The sequence below is a fragment of the Arachis ipaensis genome, chromosome B9 (genome assembly GCF_059453495.1).
Source record: "Arachis ipaensis isolate K30076 ecotype BB chromosome B9, ASM5945349v1, whole genome shotgun sequence".
NCBI lineage: Eukaryota > Viridiplantae > Streptophyta > Magnoliopsida > Fabales > Fabaceae > Arachis > Arachis ipaensis.
In genome coordinates this window covers 12,000,521-12,025,908 of record NC_142444.1, presented here as the reverse complement: position 1 = coordinate 12,025,908, position 25,388 = coordinate 12,000,521, and the positions used below count along the sequence as shown (strand labels likewise).

At 32.4% G+C, this 25,388-nt stretch overlaps 3 protein-coding genes, 1 non-coding gene and 1 pseudogene across 4 annotated transcripts; 1 reads left to right on the top strand and 4 right to left on the bottom strand.

The window, feature by feature from the left end:
• Positions 1–1,772: 1,772 nt before the first annotated feature.
• Positions 1,773–2,489, bottom strand: LOC107615003 (uncharacterized). The gene has a single exon (XM_016317125.1). It carries the CDS (start codon positions 2,487–2,489, stop codon positions 1,773–1,775), a length of 717 nt encoding a protein of 238 aa, XP_016172611.1.
• Positions 2,490–3,927: 1,438 nt separating this feature from the next.
• On the bottom strand, positions 3,928–7,332 carry EMB1473 (Ribosomal protein L13 family protein). The gene is made up of 4 exons (XM_016320403.3): positions 6,918–7,332; positions 6,096–6,281; positions 4,991–5,161; positions 3,928–4,253 (listed from the first exon to the last, which is right to left on the bottom strand). The coding sequence occupies exons 1-4, from the start codon at positions 7,194–7,196 to the stop codon at positions 4,137–4,139; spliced, it is 753 nt and encodes a 250-aa protein (XP_016175889.2). The 5' UTR covers positions 7,197–7,332; the 3' UTR covers positions 3,928–4,136.
• A 1,317-nt stretch (positions 7,333–8,649) lies between these two features.
• LOC107615002 (F-box/kelch-repeat protein At1g30090 pseudogene) lies at positions 8,650–9,616 on the top strand (annotated as a pseudogene).
• Positions 9,617–10,744: 1,128 nt separating this feature from the next.
• On the bottom strand, positions 10,745–14,127 carry LOC107619028 (2-alkenal reductase (NADP(+)-dependent)). Its single transcript, XM_016321233.2, has 5 exons — positions 13,694–14,127; positions 12,915–13,095; positions 12,045–12,211; positions 11,710–11,792; positions 10,745–11,416 (listed from the first exon to the last, which is right to left on the bottom strand). Exons 1-5 carry the CDS (start codon positions 13,925–13,927, stop codon positions 11,038–11,040), a joined length of 1,044 nt encoding a protein of 347 aa, XP_016176719.1. The 5' UTR covers positions 13,928–14,127; the 3' UTR covers positions 10,745–11,037.
• A 3,410-nt stretch (positions 14,128–17,537) lies between these two features.
• LOC107615001 (putative F-box protein At5g55150) lies at positions 17,538–19,899 on the bottom strand. Its single transcript, XR_015899153.1, has 2 exons — positions 19,229–19,899; positions 17,538–18,923 (listed from the first exon to the last, which is right to left on the bottom strand). It is a non-coding gene; the product is annotated as a putative F-box protein At5g55150 (transcript).
• Positions 19,900–25,388: the final 5,489 nt, after the last annotated feature.

The following is a 25,388-nucleotide window of genomic DNA, read 5'->3' as shown; positions in this document are numbered from 1 at the left end:
TTAAATTTGGATTAATAGTCAAATTAGTCTCTGAAAGATAAAATATTTTTTAAATTCGTCCCTAAAATTACGTTAATCATATCTGTCTTTCAGTTATTCCACTCACAATTTTCGTCAACAATTAATGATGTGAAATGTTAACTGATATATAGCATACATGACATATAACATGTTTCAGTTAGACGTTGACTAAAAAAAATGACTAAATTAATAAATTTTCATAAACATATTTGGTCAATATCCAATTAGACATATTAAGTATTATATATATATATATATAACGTGCGTTTTACAACATCAATTTTTGAAAAAAATTGTTAATGAAGTGACTGGAAGACAAATATGATTAATTTGTAATCTTTAAAGGACCAATTTGATTGAAAAAATCTTTGAGAGATGAATTTGAAGAATGTCTTATCTTTTAGGGACTAATTTGACGACTATTAACCCATTTAAATTTGTTAAACATATATATTAGCTAATAATTTTTTTTTAAATATTATTAAAGGTTTAATTACTCTGTTGGTCCCTATAGTTTCGCAAAATTTTTAATTAGATCACTATACTTTTTTTTCTTTTAATTGAGTCCTTGTACCAAATTTTTATTTTAAATTGGATTCCTATACTTTTTTTCATTTTATTTGGCTTTTTGTACCAATTTTTTTTAATTGGGTCCCTATACAATTAAACTAATTACTGTCAAGAGAGACCTAATTAAAAAAAATGGTGTAAGGATCAAATTAAAAAAAAATATAGGAACTTAATTACAAATTTTATAAAACTATAAAGACTAACAGAATAATTAAACCAATATTAAAATATATAATATCTTTAGAATTTTAATTTATTTAAATTTAACATTAATTTTTAAAGCTTTTTATGAAATATTTTTTTATATATAAAAATTAATTTATTTTAGTTTTGCGTAAGTTGATAGTTAAAAATCACTAGGTAATTTAATATATCTAATTAAATTGTCATCCATCGATTTTTAACTATTAACTTTTTGACAACTATTTAAATGAAGATGCCAAAAACATATTTTTATGATGATCTTTGTTTAAAATGTGTAACTTATTTGTTTGACCACACTTTATATAAAAGTAACACTTTTATAAAAATCAAACCATCCAATTTTTCATTCAATGGTCAAAATAAAGTATTTTTGCACAATAATAATGATAAAATCTTCATTGGAGTAGCTACCTTAACCTTTTACGTCTGTGTGTGATTTTTAGCTTCTCGTAAATCAGTAAAACACGAGTTTAAATCTTATTAAGTATTTAAGTACCATTTAGATTTTAGACAAGTTGAGTTGTGATTTCAAAAGCCAGGGATGCATGCTGTCAGAAACAAGACACTAAGAGAATAATAAAAGTGTATTATTGAGTTATATTCAAATTGTCTTACTCAAGTTGTTTGAAATGATACTATATAAAAGGGTATTTAACACATGCAATGTTACAACATATATAAAGCTAATTCTTCTGCATAAACTTGCGAACTCTTGTGGTTAGGCTTCCCAAAATGGATGCTGGTTATGTGTACTAGGAGTATAAGGTGGGAAGATTTCTCCGATAAAACTTCCACTGTATTAAAATAATTCTCAAATATTTAACAAAACAACTCTTAAAATTATACTTTAAGGTTGGAGATTTATCCTATCTGAATAATAATGCTACATAAGCAGAACATAAATCTTAGTGAAAAACAAATTAAAGAACCCTAACAGAACACTAAAAACTAAAAAAAGAAGAGTTCCTTCAAAGAACCTATTCATCTCTCTGTGAAGTTGGAAATATGATGCAGCGGCACAATGGGCAAGAATACGGCGATTGATGGTCGGCACAACGTCGGAGCCAACGGAACATGCAGCGTTCGTGAAAAACATGCGAGCAACTTGTGCGAACAACTTCTACACTCGAATCTTCAATACCATGTCCAAACTCTTCCAAGCAAATACTGCATTCTTCAGCATCATCATCTCGCTTATCAATTTTGGGTCTCTCCAACAGATTCACGAGTCGGGCTAGTTCAGGAACATCTTGACGGAGATCATCATTGTAGAAATCAGAATCTTCCACAACAATGTGCGTCGTAACATAAAGGTTCACAGTAATCTCTGGCATGCCGGATTCACGCCCTTCACGACTTAGAATTGTTCTTGCGGTTTCACCCATGTCAGGTAAAATTTGGTCCAATAACTGAGAGGATATAGGCACCGAAGAGAAGATTTCATGTAAAAATGCGGTGTTTTCACCGTTACGATTACACAGGACATGGAAGGGAACCAAGAAAGCTTCATTGGCAGTCGTAGTTGTAGAAGACGAAAAGTCAAAGTCAGAGGTTTGGTCTGCGGGCTGGGTAATTTGGATCAATTCTTTGGTGAAACTGAAGATGATGGAGAAGAAATCATGGAAAAAGCATTCTTGTGGTATGGGTGGGTATTCAATGGAATTGATTTCCCATGAAAAAGAGGTGAATTCCATTGCAAGGTAGTGAAAGATCTTGATTTCCGATAGCTGGTTTAATTGTATTACTCTATGGCTGTGTAGCTTTTTATAGAGTCTTACAAGGAAAAAATCTTTTGTTAACTGATCCAATCTTTATCTAAACCATAAGATAGTTTTAAATTTGGTTCTGATTTGTTATTGATTGGTATTTCCGATACATCTTTATCTTAATTTAATTAAATATCTTTTAATAGAATTCAGATAAATATTTTAATACATAAATCAAATATTACGATTTGAAAGTTGGCTTGGATTATTATTGTTGTTTAATGGTGTTAAAAATTAAACTTTGAATTTGATCTTAAAAAGATTCAAGTATCTTTGTACTTAATTTTAAAAATACTAATATACTTAAGGAGGAAGAGGTTAATTTGTTATTTCCAAAAACGAAAAGCCGTTGTTAATGCAAGATTAGGTTCGAAATTATCACACAATGTGCTTAATTTCTACCCAATTTATAACGGCCAAAATTTATTTATTTGTTCATCTGCATTAACATTAGCCTTGCAGGACGTTATAGGAGGAAACATGATATTAAGAAAAAGGCTATACCCAATTGGCAAGTTTTATGGTCCACTGGAATATTTACCCTACATATATAATTAAATATGATAATAATTAGAATAAAAAATGCTATGTATACGTCAAAAATTAATCACTAAATTAATTATTATATATGTGTTATATTTAGGTATAAATATATATAATTTAATTTATTTTTAATAGATTTAATTATTCTATTAGTTTTTATAATTTTATTAAATATATATATATATTATTAGGCTGTTTTTAATTTTGTAATTAGGAAGTAGAAGATGGAAGAGGATTGTTTGGTTATAAATTCTCATTTGGTTGTCACTAAGCTTGCTTTAGTTGCCCCAACTTGAAGATGAAAGGTTTGAGCAATTGTGGGAGGGTTTCAAAGGATGCTACTGAAGTTGTCTCAGTGTTATGTAAGATTCAGCATATGAACTTAGATGGATTAGGATATGACCTATATTGTTTGTATTGAATTTGTCATGGTTAAGTATTAACAATGAAGAACTCTCTTATTTCAAAGAGTTGTTACAACTTAAAAGAACAATAAGTTTGTTGGATTGTGAAAGAGTATCTTGTTATAGTATTGGCAAGGCCATGGTTGAGGAAGATAACACCACCTCGATTTTCTCTTCCTAAGTCATTGATGCTTTGTTGTACTTGTACCTAATATATAATTTTTAATAAAAGTAAAAATTCATATAAAGTTAATAATTAACAGTTGTTAAATAATTTGTTATTTACCAGTTTTCAACTATTAATTTTACATAAAGTTAACTAAATCTGAATTTCCACCAATAAATATAATTTGTCCATAGCAAACCGTTAAGGACAGAAAAAGGAAAACGCTTTCTTCAAAAAAATTAAAAAAGAAAAATAAAAAATGTAATACGTTGCCATTAACTGGAATCAAATTAGAAAAACACAAATTACATATCTCTAAGAGTCAAACCACGGACCTTTAGCAAAAACAACACCATAATCGAATACATCTACAGACAATATAAACATTAAATGAAAGACATGAGGCCAGTAACTCAATGATCTACGAAATAAACTCTTATAAATGCATTTCTTTCTGTTTCTCTATCTCTGTAAATATATTCTCTTATCCTGAATTGGCAGTTCGATGGGCTTCTGCGCAGCATGAGGATGATCTGGACCCTCATAAACCTTCAGGTGGGTGAATAGCCTCCTCCCAAGCTGCATACACAAAACCTTCATTATTGTACATTTTATTAAAGAGAAATAATCTTTTGTCTAAGAAAAATTGAATATTTCTCCAACACAAGAGTTCTCCTGTCCTACTAAACCACTTACAAGGCTGCATTTAGTAAGTTTATTAAGAGAGAAAATATAGAAACAGAGACACTACAGAAAAGTTGTGTCTCCAGTTTTTTGTGGACAGAAAATCAAAGATACTTTATCCCAAATTAAAAAAAGTTCAATTTTGATGTTCTAACCGTGTAAATTTACAATCATCCAATCAAATTCATGCATTTAGATGATCTTTTAAGTAGTGGGATGTGGGTTTGAAAATTAGTTACTTTTGTTGAAGTGACAATACAAGATTGGTTGTCTGTGTAAAATTATTTTACACTAACAGGACATGAAAATTAAATTCAACTAAAAATACTTTTGGCTGTTTCTGTATTTATGTCCTCCAAACAATTTTGTTTCTCAGAATCTGTGTGTTTTTGTCCTAAAACAAATACTCAATGGACCCGAAAAGATTATCCAACCCCAAAGTATGACCATGAAGGTATTTTCTTCAAAGATCTGAGCCTGGCTTTCAAAATTCAAACCAAAACTTAGATTCCTAAGTCAATTAGTGAACCTTTTCGGTTATGGTGACATATCTTGCATGAGATATGTTGTGAAAGTTAATCACATATTTTAGAATTATATCAACAATAGCATAGTATGTGTATGTGACCTACCCTCCCCTTCGGAAGCATGCCACGAACAGCATGTTCGATAATTCTTTCAGGAATTCTGTTCTGCAGTTGAGCAAATGTCTCTACTTTCATACCACCAGGTCTACCAGAGTGCCTCCTGTAAAGCTTTTGGGTTCTCTTTTTCCCAGATACAGCAACCTTTTCAGCATTCACCTTTTGAATCCCAAATCAAAATAGAAGAGATTCAGACCTTAGCTTGTTTACGTCAATTAAAATAAAAGAAAATACGATTCAAGTAGAAATTCCATAGACCAAAACTTCAAGAAGGGGGGTCAGGGTGGTAAAATGGATAATTATATTATAAGTGAGTATGGCCACAATATAAAGGATTCCCCATGAAGCAAAAGCTATTTCCATTACAGGTTATTGAAACATTGGAAAATACCATTGGCTCATAAATCATGTACTAGTAACTATAATTTAAGCAAAAATTCAAATGCATAAAAATTTCCTTGCAATAAATATAAACGGAGGGTCAATGTAAGAGAGTATAACCACAATACAGGGGTTCCCTATGATTATGAAGAAGAGCATGTTTCCTCTTTTTTCCCTTTCTTATAATAAGTAAGGATTATTGAAATATTGGAAAATATCATTGCACCACAAGTCATCCTCATACCTAATAAGTAATAATGTGTGTCAAACTTAAAATGCATACAAAAAATTTCTCAGAATATATATATACAGGAAGAAAGAAAATGTAGAAGAGTTCCTATCTTCAGATTTACATATTGCATACCAAGGAGGATATTGCAGCAACCAAAACTATCCAAAACAATATACATAACTATATTCAGGGCTTAATTAAGAGATTTCCAATCATGACTTAAAACCATACATTGGCATGAAAAAAGAAATGTCAAGGTAATCCAAGGTTCATTTATAAATGACATGAGAAATGTTTAGGGAAGTAGAATATTCATTCTCAGCTACTACTTCATTCTCATTGTAACTTCAACCCCAAAAATAAAAGAGGAACAGATAAAAAGTTTTCAAAACCAACAAGGTTATTTTAGCATACGTATTAAAATCTTGGACTGAGAGCTTCTACTGCAAATAGCAAAAAAATTTATGCTGCAATACATACCACAATTACAAATGCACCCATGTCCACGCTGGGAGTATAGGTTTCTAGATTTTTCCCTCGGATATGAATAGCAATCGTTGACGCCAGTCTGCCAAGAACTTTGTCTGTAGCATCAACAACATACCATGTTTTCTCCGTATTAACATGATCGGCAGCTTTTGGATACCAGGTCTTGTTCCAAATGTCCTGCAATTTTCTTTACATATTAGAACCGTTTAAACTTCATTACGAAAAGACTCTACAGACAGCAACAGCTTTACTCAAATGAAAAAAAAAAAAAAAAAAAAAAAAAAGAGTAGAAAATGCATGCATCTTTTAACAGACACCGGATCATCACTTACTCAGTTTACTAAGTTTTTTGAATTTTCAGTGATAATATAGGGCTGATATAACACAAACCACAAGTATAACAACTAAAGACAGAGATGAAGAAGAAATTACGAATACAATTTGAAGCTGATTAGGTTATGACAAAGTAAAGATAGGCTAAATTACAATTATATCTGCAGTTCTATAGGGTATTGTCCTTCAATTACAAGCTGATTAGGTTATCACAAAGCACAATTTTAAAAACACAAAAATTGGAAACTTCCACACTAACTTTTCGGCTCTTTTTTGCAGGTTTTGGATTCCAGCAATGAATTTCACTAAAACTATCCAAACAATATACAGTGTGACAAATCAAGTCTTAATTCACAAAACCTGTTACTAACCAGTGCTTTTACTAACAACTCATTGGAGTTTGTGCACAACATTGAGAAAGCTTATTCCATAGAAACCTACTAAGAAGCTAAAACAAAAGAGTAGAGAAAGAAGTGGCACCGGGCCTTTGAATCGGGGTTCGGGTTCGACGCAGAGGAAGCGTGGATCTTGTTCTGGAGGAAGGATTGAAGAATCTTGCTGCTGAGAATGGATACGGAGGGTCCTTGCATTGGTGTTGGAAGAAGAAGAGGGAGATAATGATAAGGATACCAGCTTGTGAAATGGAAATTGTAACCCAACCAATGAGGAAGAGGAAGAGGAAGAGGTATTCCTGTGGCTGTGACGTGGGAAAGAAGATGAAGGGAACGTCACCGACGCGGAACCACACACCAGAGCCATGCTTACCTCGCTTAAAGCCGTATGCTCCTCTTCACTATCAATTCTATCCGCTTCAGCGACTTGGAATTGGGATAATGTTATGTTATGCACATTGCACAGTGAAATAGATAGTAGCTAAATTCTCTATTTATTCCTTACAATTTTTTTATATTATCATTTAAAAATTTATATTAGGTTTGAAAATTTTATACTTTAAATCTTATTCTAATATTTTATGTATTTAATTAATTTTTTTTAATTTACATAAAATTTTATTTTTGTCTACTTTAATCTTAAGCATTAATTGTGAAATAGATAGTAGTATTAATTTATTTTTTATTTATTGAATATATAAAATAATAATAAATATGAGGTTAGTTTAGAGGATAAATAATTTAAATGTAAACTAAAAATTTTTAGGTTTAAATTTAAAAAATAGAAAAATATTTTTTTAAAAAAACAACTGTATATGATGCAAAAATATTTTAGAAAATAAATTTTTTATACTAAATTTCTTCTAATTTCCATTATATATATACTAGATAATAGATAGAGTAAAGGACAAATCCATCCCTGACCTTTTTTTTCGCGAACATTTTCGTCCCCGAGGTTTGGAAAATACTTTAATGTCTCTGACCCTCCGAAAAAGTGGACATATTTACCCCTCCATTAGAGTCGCTCCGTTTGCCCTGACGGAAAACAGTGACGTGGCTCCGTGGCGCTGACCTGGCCGTTACGAGCTGCCACGTAGGATGGACTTTTGAAAAGAGGACGTATTAGTTCCCAGGAACCAAAACGTCGCCGTTTCTCCCCCATCCCCAATCTATGAAATCCTTGAGCCCTAATCCTTCGAATGCAGTGTGAAGGTGAAGCGGGTGAAGGAAGAAAGGGAGCATTCCAACCCATGGCATCCGACGGAGCTCGGCCACAAGTCCAACGGCTAGACCATCGAGTGGCTCCTCCGCCAGGCCGAGCCCTCAATCATCGCCGCCACCGGAATCGGAACCACTCCACTCCCGCCAGCTTCTCCTCCGTTTCCGTCTCTGTACACGGCGGTGCTGGCTCTCTCTCTTCTCCTTCCTCAACCTCCGCATCGTCTTCGCTCGACCACAAGCCCTTGCTCGCTCCCACTCCCTTCATACTTGACAAGTGCATACGCACTGACGATGATGCTTTCGCCAAGGACGACGACGTCTCCGTGGGGCCCGCCGTGGGGTCCTTAGTGATTGCTATTTCAGATAAAGCTGAGATTTTTTCTATGTGCTGCTTCTAAGCTTTTGTCTTTTTGTAAATTGGTATTTCTGTGCTCCAAAGTTAAATTCTTTCCAGTTGATGGTAAAGTTACTGGCTTTGTGGTGAAGTTGCTTTCATAAAGTCAGGGAATTTTGTGTTTGTTGAGGAGGATTTGGATTTTGGGGGGAATGAAATCAAGTTTAGTTGTGAAAGGGAGGGTTTAGGTGAGGTGTGTATTTAGATGAGAAAGGTATTGGATCCTCTCACTGGAAATTGGCGCTCTATGGCCAGCATGGGAACCAATATGGCATCTTATGATGCAGCAGTTCTCAACGGGAAGCTTCTCGTCAAGGAAGGCTGGTTATGGCCCTTTTATGTCTCTCCAAGGGGACAAGTCTATGATCCCAGAACAGATAATTGGGAAAACATGGCTGTTGGACTTAGAAAAGGCTGGACCGGTTCAAGTGTCGTTGTTTATGGCCACTTGTTTGTTGTCTCTGAGCTCGAAAGATTGAAGCTAAAGGTCTATGACACGGAAACAGACTCCTGGGATGCCATAAATGGCCCCCCTTTGCCTGAGCAAATATGCAAGCCTTTTGCTGTCAATGCTTGCGATTGCCATATTTATGTCGTGGGCCGAAATCTTCATGTTGCTGTTGGTCATATCTCTAGACTGCTTCCAGACGAAAATTCTGACGAAAAATGGAGCTTCAGTGTTCGATGGCATGTAATCGATGCACCGGAGAGTTTATCTGTTCTCACTCCTTCAAGCTCTCAGGTGATGTTTGCATAATTTTTCTTATTCTCTCAGATCCGTTTTCTCCATATGCAATTTCTGGTAAGTTGCTGATTCTATTTGAGAGTGTAGCAATTTTTCCAGAATTATAAGAAGTTCTTACATGTTCTTCATAAATTGCACAATCTGGACTGTTTAAATTGTGAACTGAGCCTGTGAAATTGAATTTGTGCTCTGTTGTTGGTGAATATGTCGCTGAATTGTTTGTTGAATCTGAAATTGCTTAGACTCATGCCTCTCGTTTTTCTTGAAATTTCGCTGATGTTGCTGCGATTTGTTACTCTGTTGATTCTTTGTTTATGTGTTTTGGATGCATTGCTGATGATTCTGGAATTGCAGAACTGGAAGTGCTGAATTTGCTGCTTCTGGATTTGGTGAAGTATTGTTGATTGGAAATGCAGAAGGGGATTAAAGTGTGTTTGGAGGGGTGGGGGAGAAACGGCGTCGTTTTGGGGTGAGAGGACTAATATGTCCTGTTTTGAAACGCTACACGTTTTGGTGTGAAATGACTAATACGTCCTCTTTTCAAAAGTCCATCCCACGTGACAGCTCGTAACGGCCAGGTCAGCGCCACGGAAGCCATGTCACCGTTTTCCGTAAGGGCAAACGGAGCGACTCTAATGGAGGGATAAATATGTCCACTTTTTCGGAGGGTCAGGGACATTAAAGTATTTTCCAAACCTCGGGGACGAAAATGTCCGCGAAAAAAAAAGTTAGGGACGGATTTGTCCTTTACTCTAATAGATAATATATTAATTATAAATATATAATTTTATATTCTATAAAATTAAAAAAATAATACAGAACCATGGTTTTAACGTAATAAAATTAATTCTATTAAAAAATATAAATTTTAAATAAGAGCCAAAAAGTAGAATAATATATTGATTATATATAGATAATTTATTTTGCAGGTATACACTAAATATAAAAAAGAATATAATTCCACTCTTCACAATACAATAACCAAAACAATTAATTTGAATTGGTAAAGTAGTTAACTCCCTGTCCAAAAGTAAAAAATTTTTAACCATAACATAGCACAAGCACATTACTATATGGGAGTCACTTAGATAAAGATGTCAAAAATATTTTTTTTAAAGATATTTTTTAAAAATTAAAATTTAACACATATAATCAATAAAATTGTATTATTTTTATTAAAATTAGACTGGATAAATCAGTTTAACAAAAAAATTAATAAATTAAATTTTTAAATCGATATAAATTAATATTTTTTATAAAAAATTACTACAATATCTCTATTATAAAATACAACTAAAATATCCCTATCATATATATATATATTAATTTTGAAAACTTTAAATTCTAACCCTATAACGATAGAGAAGAAAATGGCTAGAATTTAAAATTCTCAAAATTAATATATATTATAAGAGTATTTTAGTCATTTTGTATAAAATAGGGATATTGTAGTCATTTTTTATAAAAAATAATATTAATTTAGACAAATTCAAAATTTGATTCACTATTTTTCGGTCAAATTAATTTGTCTGACCTAATTTTGACAAAAATAACATAATTTAAACGATTATATGTATTAAATTTTAATTATTAAAAAACATCTTAAAAAAAAAAGACATTTTTTGTGTCTTTATGGGAGGATCCCCTTTGTATATACATTATTACTACGGTTGTACAGTAGTCCACACAATTCACAGTACATTACTACATAGCTGAGGAGGATGAGTGCAAATGCAATACACATTTTGTTACACTCCATCATCCACCAAAAAGAGAAAAATACTTAAAAACAAGCATCTATGTCTTTAAAGCATTTATATTTAAACCATGTGTGTTAAGCATATGTTTTTATTCAGGAGCAACAAGAAGCACTTGTTTTCCGAAATTGCGACCGCTAAAAAGGCCAACCAAGGCTGCAGGGCCGTTCTCAAGACCTTCAGCTATGTCTTCCACATAAACAATCTTCCCTTCTTTGAGATGAGAGAGGACAAACTCCAAGAATTTTGGATACAGGTTAACATAATCGAAGAAATGAAAACCCTGCATACGAATCTTCTTATATACAATGTTAGCCAAATTCGTTACACCTTCCGGTTGAGTTAGATTATACTGCGATATCATTCCACAAGCCGGTATGCGACCCTGGACTCTCATGTTGAGGAGCACGGCATCAAGCGTCTTTCCTCCCACATTCTCAAAGTAAACATCAATGCCTTCCGGAAAATACCTGACCCCATAATTGTATCAGCTTAGTAACTAGAATATCGATTTAACTCTTAAAATCTTTTAATATTACGATTTTAAATGAGTCAATAGATTTTATAAGATTTGTACTAAGTCTGACAATTTTACGATTTAAATCTTATTACGATTTCATGTTTTATGTACTTAATTTACTTTTCTCTACCTTTTCACGGCTTGAACCCATGATGTTGAGGTTACACGGTCTAAAACTCCCTTTCCATGGTTTTAAATATAATTAAACTAAAATTTAACTTTCTAAAGTTGTTATGAACTCACCTCTTCAAAGCTGCATTGAGGTCAGGCTCTTCTTTATAGTTAAAACCTTCATCAAATCCAAATTTATTCTTTAACAGATCCACCTGATATCAATTAGTAACAGACATAAATTTGAGGGGGAAGTTTACTTTTACTAGGTAAACAAATGAAACAGGATGTGTTACATTAAAAACTAAAACTCCTTACAATTTAGGCTAGTTATCCAAATCATTTATCATGACAGAACCTTAGCTTATTCCTAATTGACATATATCAAGACAAAACCATACTTAATTGATATTTTGAGTCTCAATTTTTCCTTTAATCAGATATAAATGCAATAATTAAAGCAATACCTTGTCTTTACTTCCAGCACTTCCCACAACATAACAATCTGTAAGTTTAGCGAATTGTCCGACAAGTTGGCCGACTGCGCCGGAAGCAGCCGAAACGAAAACTCTCTCCCCTTTTTGGAGAGAGCCTACTTCAAAGAGACCTGCATAAGCAGTCACTCCTGGCATGCCTGCATTAAATCATTGTAAAACAATGAAGGTGTCTAATACTCTAATATTAAAACCACAAAGCAATGATTTTTATGAAGAAGAAAATGAAAAAGAAAAAAGGTGGCAGCAATAGACATATAAGAGAATTTAGCTACCAGTAACAGCCTCTTGCAGAACATAATTTTTCTATAAATAATAGAATGTTAATGATACATGATTGTCAAAAGCAAATTTATAATCATGTGAAAACTTCATAGTTGAGAAATAATCACTTCACAACAAACACAGAAGATTGCATTCATGATTTCTCAACATTCAATCTGACGAAACCAAATCTCTGGCCAAAAAAATTAAAATATATGTACACTATCATAAATCATAAATAGTACTAAATAGACATATAAAAGCAGTAAGATTTCAATTATACGATAATTGAGTGAATCTAACTCAACTCAAAATGTTATATAATATATGTTCACCTCCAAAATGAAGTGCCAAAAAGAAAAAGGAAAGAAGAAAGAAGGAAAACTACTTAAAGTGTTATTGCCTTCACCTTAACCAAAATTGTGATTGGAATATGAATGGACTACAAACAGCCACCAAGACAATAGATTATTTTAATAACGGACGAAAATTTCATAAGTTTCAAGCTTCAGTTCATGTCAGTAATCAAGCATATGATTCATTCAAAATCAAAGTTAGATTGAATTTTTCAATACATACCAAGAATTCCAGTATAGTAAGAAAGTGGAACACCATCAGTGTGCTGAATTTTGGAGATTATTTGAGATGAAGGGACCAAGCTGTACTCCTCCCATTTAGTAAGCCCCCATACTAAATCCCCATACTTATAATCTGGGCTTCCAGAATCTATCACCTTGGACACACCAAACCCACCTATTGCCTGCAAATTGCACACACATCAACATTGCAACTGATAGTAATAGCAGAATCAACCATACTACGTGTACACAAAAAATCGGTCAGTGAATCAGCCACCTTTATAGAATACACATTGAAATACAAAATAAACATTGAAAATGAGTTAGACAATTCATGTATTTATACACAAATACATAGTGACTAATTTGGTGTGCATATAGTATTTTCATAACTGAATATAGTATTTTCAATGCTTAAGTACCTTCATTCATGAGTTTTTTTTTTTTTTGTTAGGTGTGTAGCAAATACACTTTCACACTTTTGATAGCAAATTAAAACCCATATTTTTTAAAATATTAACCAGTTCCCTAAACATATTTATTAAGGTTTTAAAATCGATCAAGAATAATTTTGGATAAACAACTCTCTATGCACAATCATTGTACAAAACTTAAAAGAAGTTTTCATATTTGCAATAGCAACACAAAATGATTAAATGTGAACCTCCCAAGCTTTAGTTGCACAAAAAGGATTGTTCATCTAGCATTATTGATGAGTAAATTTTGAAGTTCTCAATCCATTTAATACATTAAAAATTTCAGAAGTTCATTTCTACTTACAGATCCAGAAGTATAGTTAAGGCCACTGCTGGTCTCAGTGCCTTGGGGCTTGTTCATGAGATTCCTCATGAAAGGATCACATGACAAGTAGAGGTTCTTGAGCAGCACCTCCTTGGAACCTTCTGGAACCTTCAAAGTTATGGTTCCTTCCACAATTTCCATGTCTGATTCTTTGGGGAAACCAGTGACATAGTTCCTCAGAACAACCCTCTTGTTCCTCACTACTTCAGCCATGTTTATGTTAGTTAAGTTTGGTTCAGTTCTTCAAAATATGAGAGATTTTTATAGAAATGGAAAGAAGTGATGAGATTACGATGAGGATTTGAAGAAAGATTATTAGATGACATGTATTAAGCTGATAATGGAGTTGCATGCGTGGGACCTCATTTTCTTTCTTTCAATTTGTGTCATTGCTTTTGAAAAAGAATTTATATGGTGTCATAAAGGTATATTTTAAAAATATAATAATAGAAATTTTAAAATTTTTAATATATTTAATATATTAAAAATATTTAAAAATTATAGTAATTTTAATAAAATATTCTTTAATATTCTTAAAATATATTTTTAAAATACATATTAATACATTTCTTTTTATATGAAATAAATTAATTTTTAACAAAAAATTGATAACGTTAGTCTTTAATTTTTTAAATAATAAATAAATTAGTTTTCAATAAAATAAAACAATAATTAGTCTTTAACATTTATAAAAGAGTAACAAGTTAGACTTTGATTTCTAAAACACATGATTGAAAATTTATACTTCTAAACTTTTTTTAAAAAATAAAGGAATAACTTTTTTATTTATTTTTTAAAAATTAATTTGTCTAATATTCTAAAAGACCAAAAAATTAATTTGTTAAATACTTTTGTCAAAGACAAATTAAATTTGTCCAAAATATATTTATAACATTTAAAATTTCAATATATATATATATATATATATATATATATATATATATAATGAAAAAAACTCAAAAATCAATAAAATTTATTATTTTTTATTAATACTTTTAGTCATTAATCTAATTAATTTAGTTTAATAATATAATAATATATTTTTTATTTATATTTTTAAATATTATTAACTAACTACTAATAAAAAATAATAAATTCTATTGATGCTCTAACTTTCTTTATTTTTTAATTTCCTTTTCACTAGTTGATAATATATATAATTGCTCTTTCATGTTTTTTCTCTCTCTTTTTTTGTTTTTTGTCATCTCTTTTGGGGCAATCCAACTTGGTTTCGGAAGACAGAACAGGGTGGGCGCATGGGTGATTTTAGGTTATGGGTATGGCGTATTAATGTGTTAACGTCATTGTGTATGTCACGTGACTCTTTTTAATTCCTCATATTTTTTTTTGTGTGACTATTTTAATTCCTCATATGATCTTAAGTCTTAACCACTTATTTTGATCCAATAATCACAAAACTTATTCTTCTAACTTTTCACTTACGATGATATGAAGGCACCATAACCGACATACGGAGAGCGATGGGAAGTTTCGCCAATTTTTTTTTAAAAAAATTAATAGTAATAAATTATTAAATATGATTTAATTTTTTTTTAAATTTATTTAATATTTACTTTAATATAAATAAAAGTAAAGTATATTTTTTGTTCTTGAAGTTTGACAAAAATTTTAAAAATACCTCTAAATTTTATTTTGTTTTAATTTTGTCCCAAAAATTTTCGATTTGTATAAAAAATCTCTCTGACAGCTAATTTTTCAAAAAATTTAAAACCGGTTCAACAACAATTTTATAAGAACAATCCATCAACACAAAAAATCAAACATAATTTTCATGCATTATTGTTAGATTGGTCTTAAATTTTTTGAAAATTTAGCCGTCGAGGATATATTGATGCAAATTGAAAACTTCTGTTTCAACATTGAAACAAAATAAAACTTAGGGGTATTTTTGAAATTTTTGTTAAACTTCAGGAACAAAAAACATACTTTATCCTATAAATAATAGTCTAGTCCAACCTAAATATTAATGATTTCTAATATCTAAAAAGTAAGTAACAATATTTAAAAAATATAAAAAAATATATTATTACTAATATTTTTTAATTAAATAAAATTTTTCAAACCTGATAAAGTAGATTCTTTTTTTTTTCTTGTGATCGTCTTTTTTTATTCATTTGGTATTAATTCTCTCTGTTTCAACTACTACAAAGATCTTTTTTAGTTATGAATATTTTGAAGAATGACTCAGAAACAAAATAAAAGATAAATTTCTTGTTAATTGTCTTTTAATTATATTGAAAAAATTGTTGAAAAATTTGACACAGATTCTATTTTCGATGAATTTTATAATGCCAAGAATCGAGTAATTCATTAGTAAAAAGTACACACATATTTTTTGCACTTTAAAATATATTCTCTATCGGTATATTTTTGTAATACATGTTACATTATATAATTTTTTGCATAATTTTTTAATATTATATATATCATTAGCCCCCTTAATAATATTTCTAGATCCGTCCCTGATAACATGCTACTATCTGCAATGGATAAACAGAAATATTTACCCGTACAACATAGTTATAAGAAAATATACTTTATCCTATTTATAAATGATTATTTTAGTGTTTTAATTTGTAAAATTAGATATTATAAAAACTAATCATGTTATATTTACCTCAAAAATAACTACTTGTGTATATATATTAAAATAAAAAATACACATTAAAAATAAATTAAATAATATATATATTTATATACAAATACATAATAATTAATAAATAATTTGATAATTAATTTTTATGTATATATAATTTTTTTTATTATAAAAATTATTATATATATATATTTTGCCTCACTATCAAAATTTTTTAGATCCGACACTATTTATACCAATAGGGAAGACAAGAATTAAACTACGAGTACCAGGAAATACAATACCTTTGCGTCAACGACCCAAAATTGACTCTTTGCACTCTCATAAGCAATCTCATTATTCCCCAACATCCTTGCCATTGTTTTTCTTGCAGCATTGAGAACCCCAATTCCAGCACTAAAGCAATAAAAATAAAATCAAAGCAGCAATAAAGCAATACAGTAAATATCAACATAAATGCTAGTGGTTTTTGGCTTACAACTTCATTGAAATCCAAAGTTCTATATGGTCTCAAATGTTCCTGTCAAACCTAGCTTGGTATAATGTAGTGCAGCTTTGATTCAGAGCAAAATTGGCAATTCAATTTGGAGGGATTTCACAAACAATAATGTGATAACAAAGCTACTTTGAACATAGCTCCCAATCCAAGCTATCAATAACTTAAAAGGTTTACACTTTGTTCCTTTCTAATATCAAACTCCTTTTACCCTAAAAACTCTTTGGATACCGCAATCCAACATCATCCACTAAAGAGCAGTTCACCATAACAAGAACCTCTAGAAATTATTCAAAATATAATTAAAAAAATATAGATTTAATATTTTTTTTTTCTTTTTTAACTACTGTCAAGTGCAAAAATATTTTATGTAGTAATTTTAGTTATCCAATCATAACTTCACCTCTACACTCTCAGGAGTAGCAAGAATAGAACTCCATGACCGTGTAAAGCAGCAAAACATAAACACAAAACCAAATATAAGTGGAATAACCGAATAAGGTGATGAGTTAAAACAGAACACCATATCAGCAACTGCCATTACTGCATATACAAGTACAACAATAATACGTTGACCTTAGTCAAGAAACAACAATAGTTTTTCCTTTCCCATTCCGATATATAGAAACCAAATGTTTTCTTCATTTATTGTAAGCATGAATAATAAGAGACACACAATGCTTAACACTGTTCAATTCAATTTGCTTATGATGTTCTTTAAATTATAAGTAAAAAAGAAAAGGTGATTACGGTACCACATAATACCCAGGTTTCTACCAAAAAGAGACCAGAATAGATTACTAGGAGGAAAGAAAAAGATATATTGGAATGTGTCATATGTACTTAAAAAAAGTCGGTGAATCTTAAGTTCTTTACATGATTTTTTGAATTGTCAAATAGAGAAGAAACAAAAAAAAAAAATCAATTACAAAAGAACCATATCATTCTACTAAATGGCAAACCCTAAATTACTATGGAACTACCCAAATTGGTGGAGGGTCAATCCTATTTGCACATTGCATGAGGCTCTTAACACATTTGTCTTGAAGATTGAAAACACCCCAATCATGTCCACCATACATGTAGTCCAAAGTCATCTCTTCCCACCTATCATCTGTGAAATAGATTGAGTTTGCTTCACACCCCAAGCAAGCTTTAGCATCCATTGATACAGACTCATTAGCACCCAAGAACAGAACTTTATCATGTAAAGATCTCATCTTTTTCCATCTCTTGTCTTCAATATCAAGTTTATAAACACTAAAATACTTTGTTCTATAAGGACAAATCAATGGTTGTGTATCCTCAGATGATAAAAGATCTCCTTCTTCTATTGTCAACCCGTCATCATTCACAAAATTCCCAATAAATCTTGTCACCAGTAAGATTTCTTCTGCATACCACTAAGTATAAATTTCTTGAGAAATTATCTTCTAAATATGATTTTTCCTCCTCATAATTCGCCTCCACAGTTGGGGTTAAAAGAATCAATCTTTTAGGAATTTGTCCACAAATATTCCAAACTTCAACAAAACCATCTTGTGTCAAGGCATAAAGATAATTGTTGCTGAACACAATGTCACAATAAGATTGCTTATCATGAGAGAGCTCAACCCAAGTTGCAGAATTGCAATAAGCAATCTTGTAGTTGGAACCATATATGATAGCCAGAATGTAGCTTGAAGGAGAGGCACAACACATCAAGATTGCTTTGACTATGAAGGTTTTCCTTAAGTATTCAGTGAAGTAAGAATATGTGACAGGGTGCAAGAATGAAAGGGGAATAGGTGGTACGTTAATGGTAGTGGAAGAAGAAGAGTTTAGAAGAAATGGAACTCCATTCTGATCCAAAAGTACAATCCAACCATGAGAAGAACCGATACACCATGCTCCAACATGACCCTTCAATATGTTCTTCCATTCATAAAGCTTTTTCTCTGATAAGCTGAAGATGCTTCGATCAACAGTTATAGGATCATCATCATCATCAATGAGGTGTGTTTGTTGAAGGCTTGGAAGAAGAGCGTAGGGAACCGAGAGAGAAGGAGAAGCCATTGAAGTGTGAGTATAGTTTTTCACCCTTCTTTTTCGACACTCTAATTTTATGGAAGAGAACTTTGAGGATTAAGAGTTAAGACTTTAAATAGACTAAGATATCTACATTAAAATAGGAAACTAAAATCTGATTAAATCTTAAAAGATTAAAAAGATTAAAAATCTTAAAAAAAGATTAAATCTTAAATCTGATTAAAATATCATTATAAGATAAAATATTGTTGAAAAAGATTAAAAAAGATCCGGTAAAAAAAAATTGTCAATCTTAACAACCTCAACTCCTCAGCGGCCTGACACTTAACTAACATGCTAACATTATAGCAAGGGAGTCAAAATGGCAACATACCTCGCAAAATCGTACGATTATGCAATTCTTGTTTCTGTTGGTTTCTTCTTTTTTTTTTTTTTTTTTTTTTTGTCGTTGTCATGGGCTAGGCCCCTGCCCAACTCACAACACAGAGGAACAGCTGGACACAAGGAAATAAGGAAAAGGAGAAACGGCAATAACAAACGTATTTCGAGCTTCCACTTCAACTCCCTGCGCTGCCTCCATGACTGCTGCAATTTCTTCATCTTCAAAGGGTTGACGCCAAGGATGAGACCGTAAATATCCACCATTGCCTTCAAACACTTCGAGCTTTCTTTTTTTTTTTTTTTCTTTCAGGGCAACGGGCCAACAACCTGGCCCAGACCCAACCAACACAGAAGCTCCACCTGACCCGGCTTCAGGCTGCGATTCAAACAGCACTTCCCTCCCCTACCAGCGCCTGAGCAAAGACTTCCATTGGTGAATGATGCTTTGCCTCCCTACGGCTGCAGACTCGAAGCTCCACTCCCTCCCGCAGCGATCTGTCTGACTCTGGCTCTCTCCGTGGATCGGTCTCGGCGCCTCCACCGCCAGCGACTTCGCATGACTTGCCTCCCTCCTCTCCTCTTCTGTTGGTTTCTTCTAAGTTTTTATATTTTCTTTGATAGTCAAAAGGGGCTTAAAGCCCAAAAACGAACAAAAACTAAACATTTCTAACTCTAGCAAATTGCCACTCTCTTCTAAGTTTTTAGAGAGTATATGTATATCAAGATAATAATTGTTGGTGAATTATTGAATTTTGTTATATTCTAAAATCTCTGCTCATTTGCTTTTGTTATTTTTGAATTAATTTTTGTTATGTTATGAAATCTTTGCTTAATTGCTTTTGCTATTCTTGAATCATTGGATTTAATTTAATGTTTTCTTTTGAAGTTGCGTTTGTAACTTGTAACTTTGATTAGCTAAATTTTTTATAAACTAATTTTTATGTTATCAAAATTTTTAAATATTTTTTTTAAAATATACGAGTCATGTTTACATTATGTCTTATAATTTTATAAGTTATAATTTTACTTCATTCTTTGAATTGAGGTAGAAATTATGGTTTATTATCTTAAATTTTTGAGCTAAAATGCATCTGTTGATTTGAAAGTTAATTATATGATGATATGTTTTTTGCTTGTGATGTGTTTGCACTAAATCTTCATATCTTTTGAGGTAGACTTATATATTTTGAGGGGTTTATGTAATAAATGTTTTTTTTGTAGATTTTATATATTAGACCGTGTTTGTTTATAGAGATGAGAGACTAAAATTGTAATATAGAAATATAAAATTGTCTTTGATAAATGAGATATGAATGTGTTCAGTATTTTGTGTTTATCATAACAGAACGAACACAAAAATATTAATAAGAGATACAATTTATTTTTTATTTTTCTTTTATTATTCTTGTAAATTTTTTATAATTAGATTTTTTTCAAATTTATTGAATAAAAAAATAAGAATAAATTACAACAACAACAACAACAAAGCCTTGTCCCACTAAGTGGGGTCGGCTACATGAATCAAACGACGCCATTGTGCTCTGTCATGTATCATGTCTACAGAGAGACCGTTTACATGTAGATCTCGTTTGACCACCTCATGGATGGTCTTCTTAGGTCTTCCTCTGCCTTTCGCCCTTTGTCCATCTTCCATCTCATCCACCCTCCTGACTGGATGTTCTATCGGTCTTCTTCCCACATGTCCAAACCACCTGAGACGCGATTCAACCATCTTTTCCACAATGGGTGCTACTCCAACTCTCTCCCTTATATCTTCATTCCTTATTTTATCCAATCGCGTATGACCACTCATCCATCTCAACATCTTCATCTCTGCCACACTCAACTTATGTTCGTGCTCCCCTTTAGCCGCCCAACACTCCGTACCATACAGCATAGCCGGTCTTATAGCGGTGCGATAGAATTTACCTTTAAGTTTTAAAGGCACTTTTTTGTCGCATATAAAACCAGATGCACTCCGCCATTTTGACCAACCTGCTTGGATCCTATGATTTACATCCTGTTCAATCTCTCCATTATCCTGTATGATGCACCCAAGATACTTAAAACTTTTAACTTTTCGCAGGATGTTTTCTCCAATCTTCACCTCTATATTGGAGTTTTCCCTTCTCAGACTGAACTTACATTCCATATATTCCGTCTTGCTACGGCTTATGCGCAGACCATACACTTCTAGAGCTTCTCTCCATAGCTCCAACTTCTTATATAGGTCTTCCCTTGACTCTCCCATAAGGACGATATCATCGGCAAAAAGCATGCACCATGGCACAGGCTCTTGGATGTGCTCTGTGAGTACTTCCAAGACTAATGTGAAAAGGTATGGACTTAAGGATGATCCCTGGTGTAATCCTATACCAATAGGAAATTCCTCTGTCACACCACCTTGAGTCTTCACACTAGTTGTGGCCCCATCATACATGTCTTTAATTGCCCGAATATATGCGATCCTTACTCTCCTCTTTTCTAAAACCTTCCATAAGACCTCCCTTGGTACTCTATCATACGCTTTTTCCAAATCAATAAACACCATGTGTAGATCCCTTTTATTACTACGATACCTCTCCATCATCCTTCTTAATAGGTATATCGCTTCAGTGGTAGATCTGCCTGACATAAATCCAAATTGGTTCTCTGTTACTTGTGTCTCTTTTCTCAACCTCCGTTCTATCACCCTTTCCCATAACTTCATAGTATGACTCATAAGCTTAATCCCTCTATAGTTTCCGCAACTTTGTATATCCCCCTTATTCTTGTAGATAGGTACCAAGGTGCTCTTTCTCCACTCATCAGGCATCTTCTTTGACCTTAAAATCTCATTAAAAAGCTTGGTTAACCAGTTGATGCCTTTTTCTCCAAGACCCTTCCAAACCTCAATCGGGATATTATCAGGTCCTACTGCCCTGCCATTTTTCATCTGCTTTAGAGCCTCTTTTACCTCGAAGTCTCGAATCCTTCGATAGTAGTTAAAGTTTTGATCTTCTTCCCTTGTGCATAATCGACCAAGGCTCGGAAGAGTCTTCTGTCCCTCATTAAATAACTCGTAGAAGTAGCTCTTCCACCTTTCATTAATCTTTTCCTCTTGAGCCAACACCTCTCCATCCTTATCCTTTATGCACTTAACCTGATCCAAATCTCTCGTTCTTCTTTCCCGACTCTTTGCGATTCTATATATACCTTTTTCTCCTTCTTTCGTGCCCAAAGACTGGTAGAGACCCTCATATGCTCTTGTTCTTGCTTCACTTACAGCCACTTTTGTCTCTTTCTTAGCCGCCTTATATTTTTCCCAGTTATCTGCATTGCGGCATAAAGACCACTCTTTAAAGCATTCCCTTTTTTTCTTTATCTTTTCTTGTATACTCGCATTCCACCACCAGGACTCCTTGTCTCTTGGTCATATTCCTTTAGATTCACCAAAACTTTCTTTTGCTGTTCTTCTAATAACTTCTGCCATCTCCCTCCACATTTCTTCCGCGCTTCCATTCCCATCCCACTTTGCCTCTTCTCCTACCCGTCTTAGGAAGCTTCTTTGTTCCTCCCCTTTCATCCGCCACCACCTCGTCATTGAGTTCTTCGTATGATGTCTTTTCCTCAACTTTTGCTCAACGCGAAAATCCATGACGAGCACCCTATGTTGTGTTGTCAAACTCTCTCCCGGGATAATTTTACAGTTAATGCAAAATTTCCGGTCGACTCTCCTCAACAAGAAGAAGTCGATTTGAGAGCTTGTCATGCCACTCTTATAGGTTATAAGATGTTCGTCTCTCTTTTTAAAACATGTATTTGCGATGAGAAGATCAAAAGTTGAGGAAAAGTCCAAAATAGTTTTACCCTCGGCATTGATCACCCCAAAACCATGGCCTCCGTGAATACTCCCATATCCAGTCACTTCTCTCCCAACATGGCCATTTAAATCTCCTCCTAAGAAAATCTTATCTCCCAAAGGTATGCCTTGAACCAAACTCTCTAGATCCTCCCAAAACCTTATCTTGTGTTGTTCGTCCGAACCCACTTGCGGTGCATAGGCGCTAATCACATGGAAAGCACCTCCCTCCACCACAAGTTTGATAGAGATGATCCGATCTCCCACCCTCTTGACATCCACTACGTCTTTCTTCCACTGCTTATCCACAATTATTCCAACCCCATTCCTATTCTTCACCTTTCCTGTATACCAAAGTTTGAAACCAGAAGTATCCAACTCTCTAACCTTTGCACCAACCCATTTCGTTTCTTGTAGGCACATAATGTTAATCTTCCTCCTTGTCATGGTGTCCACCACCTCCATGGACTTTCCTGTTAGAGTGCCTATGTTCCATGTCCCAAATCTCAACCTTCTGTCGCTTCGACCTTTACCTTTTCCTTTGTGAACTAGCTTATTTACCCTCGTCCGTTCACGAAAACGCGAGAACCCTTGCTCATTTAACACTACATCCGGGCACCGATGCAGCGGCTCTTGCTTCGACACCGTACTCGAGCCATACGGCGCGTTGCTTCCGGGCAACGACCTAGCTTTAGCGCAATAATGTCTTTGATTCATGTCATGGGGGTTCGGCTATATTTTTATGTTGGTTGCCGAAGACCTAACACAACCCTCCTCCTTTATCCGGGCTTGGGACCGACTATGTACCGCAAGTGTAACATAGGCGGAGTTATTAAGAATAAATTAAATTTTCACAATTTATTCTAATTTATTATCAAATAAGATACAAGAACATTAATTTTTGTATATCTGTCTTTTGTGTCTTATTCTCAGTGTTTTATCTTAGGATTTTTTATTTTAATAAATAAATTAATTATAATAATTATTGGAATAAATTATTTAAAAAATATTTACCATAATAAATACTCCTTTCTTATTTCGTTTACAGTTTTGCATGTATCTCGTTTACAATATAAACGAGATATGTGTATTTTTTCAATTTTTATATATCTCGTTTACAGTGTAAACGAGATAAATATATTTATAAATAATTAATAATTTAAATTGTATCAAACTATTAAAAATGGAATGTTTCAAATAATAGAAAAAATTGACAATTTTAAATAATAGAAAAGATAGACCGTCCATTTAACATGCACATAACGTGTTAAGGTGCTTATTTTGGTAATTATAAAATAAGCACCTTAACACGTTATGTGCAAGGTGCTTATTTTATAATTACCAAAATAAGCACCTTAACACGTTATGTGCATGTTAAATGGACGGTCTATCTTTTCTATTATTTAAAATGGACTGTTCCCTATTATTTAAAATCGTACATCTTTCTTATTATTTGAAACATTCCATTTTTAATAGTTTAGTCCAATTTAAATTATTAATATTTTTTATTATTTTAAAATTTATATTTAATTATTTATAAATACATATATCTCGTTTACACTGTAAATGAGATAATTTTTCATGTATCTCATTTATACTGGAAACGAGATGTATGAAAATTAAAAAAATACACATACCTTGTTTACACAGTAAACCAGATAAGAGATATTTATTTCAATGTAAATTATCTCGTTTACAATGTAAACAAGATAAGAGAGAGGTATTTATTTCGGTAAATATTTTTTAAATTATTTATTTCATTGATTATTATAATTAATTTATTTATTAAAATAAAAAATTTCTTATCTTATCATATTTTTAGAACCAAATGTAACTTTAGAGATAAGATTAAAAGTGGGTCAAATTACTCGTTAAAATAATAGGACTCACAAATAATAAATATTATAAATTTAGAGGTGATTAAAATATCATTTTATCACTTTACTAATATTATCACTTTAAAGAATTTTTTCCCTAATTAATCTATGCTAGCTGTCAACTCAATTTACCAAGAAACTATGGCTATATGGACTACCATTTTTTTAACTTACTATCCACTTGTTATTATATGACCTTTTCAAAATATAGATTTCCCTTAAGTTGGGATTCACACTTCATTCTATTAGGGATGAGCACGGGTTGGTTTGGTTTGGATTTACGGTAAAATTAGAACCGAATCGATCAAAATATAATTGGTTCGGTTTGGTTTAGATTTGTATTTTTTTTACATGTATTCGAGCCAAACAAACCGATTAAGAACGGATTGGTTCGATTCGGGTAATTAGGTACCCAATAACTTTGAAATTTATAA